We start from the raw sequence: 2,340 nt of genomic DNA, 5'->3' as shown, positions 1-2,340 counted from the left end.
TTGCTGCGGTTCTGGTGGCCAAACTCTGGTGGCCGGATCCGACAGCGTTTCTGGTGGACCGATCTGGTGGCTGCTGTCCGTGGCGTCTCCAACCTCCACAAACCAGGTCCCAAAAACAGCACACCAGCTGTTTGACAAAAAGCACCAAAGACCGATTTTGGCTCTCCCTTGTTTAGCTGCTGTCTGTTTTGCTTTTTCCGGCTCCTGCTGCAGGAGTTTTTTGGTTCCACATGACTTCTCCGGGAGGTCTGAATCTCCCAATAGTTTCGAACAATTTTGCCTGCAATAATTCCCCGATGAATGACTACACAAAGACTGGTGCGGGCTCGGCTGGCGGTAACGGAGCAGATTCTGCTTTTGTGGAGGAACGAGAAGTTGCTATACCCAACGCCACAGCTATCTCAAACCCTAATGATTCGGATGTGGGGGCTGAAAAAATGCCCAACTCCAAATCGTATGCTGATATCACGATGAACAGGCCACCGAGACGTCCCGACCTAGCTGCTCATCGGTTTCACTCATTACGTCCCACCAAAGAGGGAGAGCAGTTTTCCTTAAAAGTTCCTCAGCACCTATATGCGCAAGAAGTCAGTAAGGAATTCTCTCATGCTATTATTGGTCGTCTTCTCCTTCGTAAAGGAGACAAACCTCAACCTGCATTGCTTCTCAAGGCAGAACTTCACAAAATTTGGAAATTAGAATCTGAGTGGCAACTTATTCCTCTTGGGAAAGGGTATTATACGCTGGCTTTCCGGACTCCTGAAGACAAAACTCGTGCTAAAGCCAAGCCGGTCTGGGAATTATCTTGTGGTCATGTACGTCTTCGAGAATGGTCCAAACACTTTGATCCATTTAAAGAGCATTCTTCCATGGCGAATGTATGGGTGAGGATACATTATTTGCCAATTGAGTATTGGCATCCTGAGATTCTAGCCGGGATTGGGCGGTACATTGGTCATCCTATTAAAATTGATGGAGCCTCGGCTCGTCGTGATTTTGGGCAGTTCGCGCGCCTTCTTATTGAGTTAGATATGTCCAAATCCTTTCCTACTACCCTCTTAATTGATAACGATACTTTTTCGTTCTATGTTGAATTCACGTATGAGAATTTACCTTTCTATTGCTCAAAATGTAAACTTACAGGACATCCCACCGAAAAGTGTCGGAAAATTTCGGTTAAGAAGGTTGTGGAAGATGATGTTCAAGATAGAAATCAACAGCCTTTGGTTAAAAATGGGAAACAGTGGCAACCTATCTCTGGTGATGCAAGAGACGAGAGAGAACATGAGCAGGAGACAGCAAAGGGAGATAGGTCGGTTGAGGTGGGTTCGAGACGCGAAGACATACAGGTTTCCCCAGCTCGTTTGGACCCGGGATGTTACTCACTTCAGAAAAATGATCACCAGAAACAGTTAGGCTTGCCGGTTTCGGCGTCGAACAACAGTTTTGCCCTGTTGGATAACGAAGGCACTGAATTGCTTGAAGAACCGGAGCAGCAGCGGCGGGTACGTCTTTCTAGGGGAAAATCTTTGGATGATTCCAATTCTGCTGAACACTACGGCCCTGATAGGTTGGCCGAGTGTCTAAAACCTTGTAAAAACTCGGTGTTTGATCAGCCAGTCAACATTTCTGCGATCCATGATGGCCATATCTCGGAGGAGGTTTCGGATGAGGATGAAGAAGTGAACTATGACAGCAGTGGGAAGTACGTTTCCACAACGGATGATATTGCTGTTAATAATGCCTTGAAAGCTCAAAGACTTGAGCAGATTTTGGCGATAGCTAAAGCGCCCATGCCAGAAACAGTTGCTCCTGCTAAGCGACGAGGAAGACCATCCAAACAGGAGCAAGCTGCTAGGGCAGCGGAGAACACAGCCAACAGGCCAGCGGACACAACCATTAAAAGTAGACTTCGTAACACGGGTGATACGTCGCGTACTTTTGTGATTGATAAAAGTAATAGAGACAGCGCTCTAGCCATGGAGAGCGTCGCCAAAGAGAGCTGGGCGGAAGAGGTTGAAAGAAGCGGAGCTGCCTCCGCTAACATAAATCAATTCTGATGAATATTATTGCATGGAATGTCCGTGGTTTGACGGATGAATCCAAACGTCTGCTGAAGGAGCATTGTAACTCTTTTAGCCCGGTGGTGTTGGGCATTCTTGAACCGAAACGGGCGTTTCGGAAAGTTAGACAGAGTTACTGGCATTCGTTGAATCTTGTCCCGGTGCATCAAAACTGCCGGTCTCCTCGCTGTTCGAATATTTGGGTTTTTGTTCACTCTTATGTTGTTACTAATGTTTTGTTCTCTTCTGATCAGGTGGTTGTGGTGGACTGCCTGTG

The 2,340-nt window shown here is 47.0% G+C and overlaps 1 protein-coding gene across 1 annotated transcript; it reads left to right on the top strand.

Moving 5' to 3' along the window:
- On the top strand, window positions 1–2,075 carry LOC130990091 (uncharacterized). The gene is made up of 2 exons (XM_057914296.1): window positions 1–1,505; window positions 1,617–2,075. The coding sequence occupies exons 1-2, from the start codon at window positions 231–233 to the stop codon at window positions 2,058–2,060; spliced, it is 1,719 nt and encodes a 572-aa protein (XP_057770279.1). The 5' UTR covers window positions 1–230; the 3' UTR covers window positions 2,061–2,075.
- Window positions 2,076–2,340: the final 265 nt, after the last annotated feature.

Source organism: Salvia miltiorrhiza, chromosome 6, assembly GCF_028751815.1.
Source record: "Salvia miltiorrhiza cultivar Shanhuang (shh) chromosome 6, IMPLAD_Smil_shh, whole genome shotgun sequence".
Lineage (NCBI taxonomy): Eukaryota > Viridiplantae > Streptophyta > Magnoliopsida > Lamiales > Lamiaceae > Salvia > Salvia miltiorrhiza.
This window is presented reverse-complemented; position numbering and strand designations above follow the sequence as displayed.

What these genes read in the sequence shown, in the direction of transcription:
- LOC130990091 (XM_057914296.1), top strand. Translation starts at nt 231, where the DNA reads ATGACTTCTCCGGGAGGTCTGAATCTCCCAATAGTTTCGAACAATTTT. An exon ending in AACCGGAGCAGCAGCGGCGG is followed by an intron (nt 1,506 to 1,616) that starts GTACGTCTTTCT and finishes GTGTTTGATCAG; the next exon opens with CCAGTCAACATTTCTGCGAT.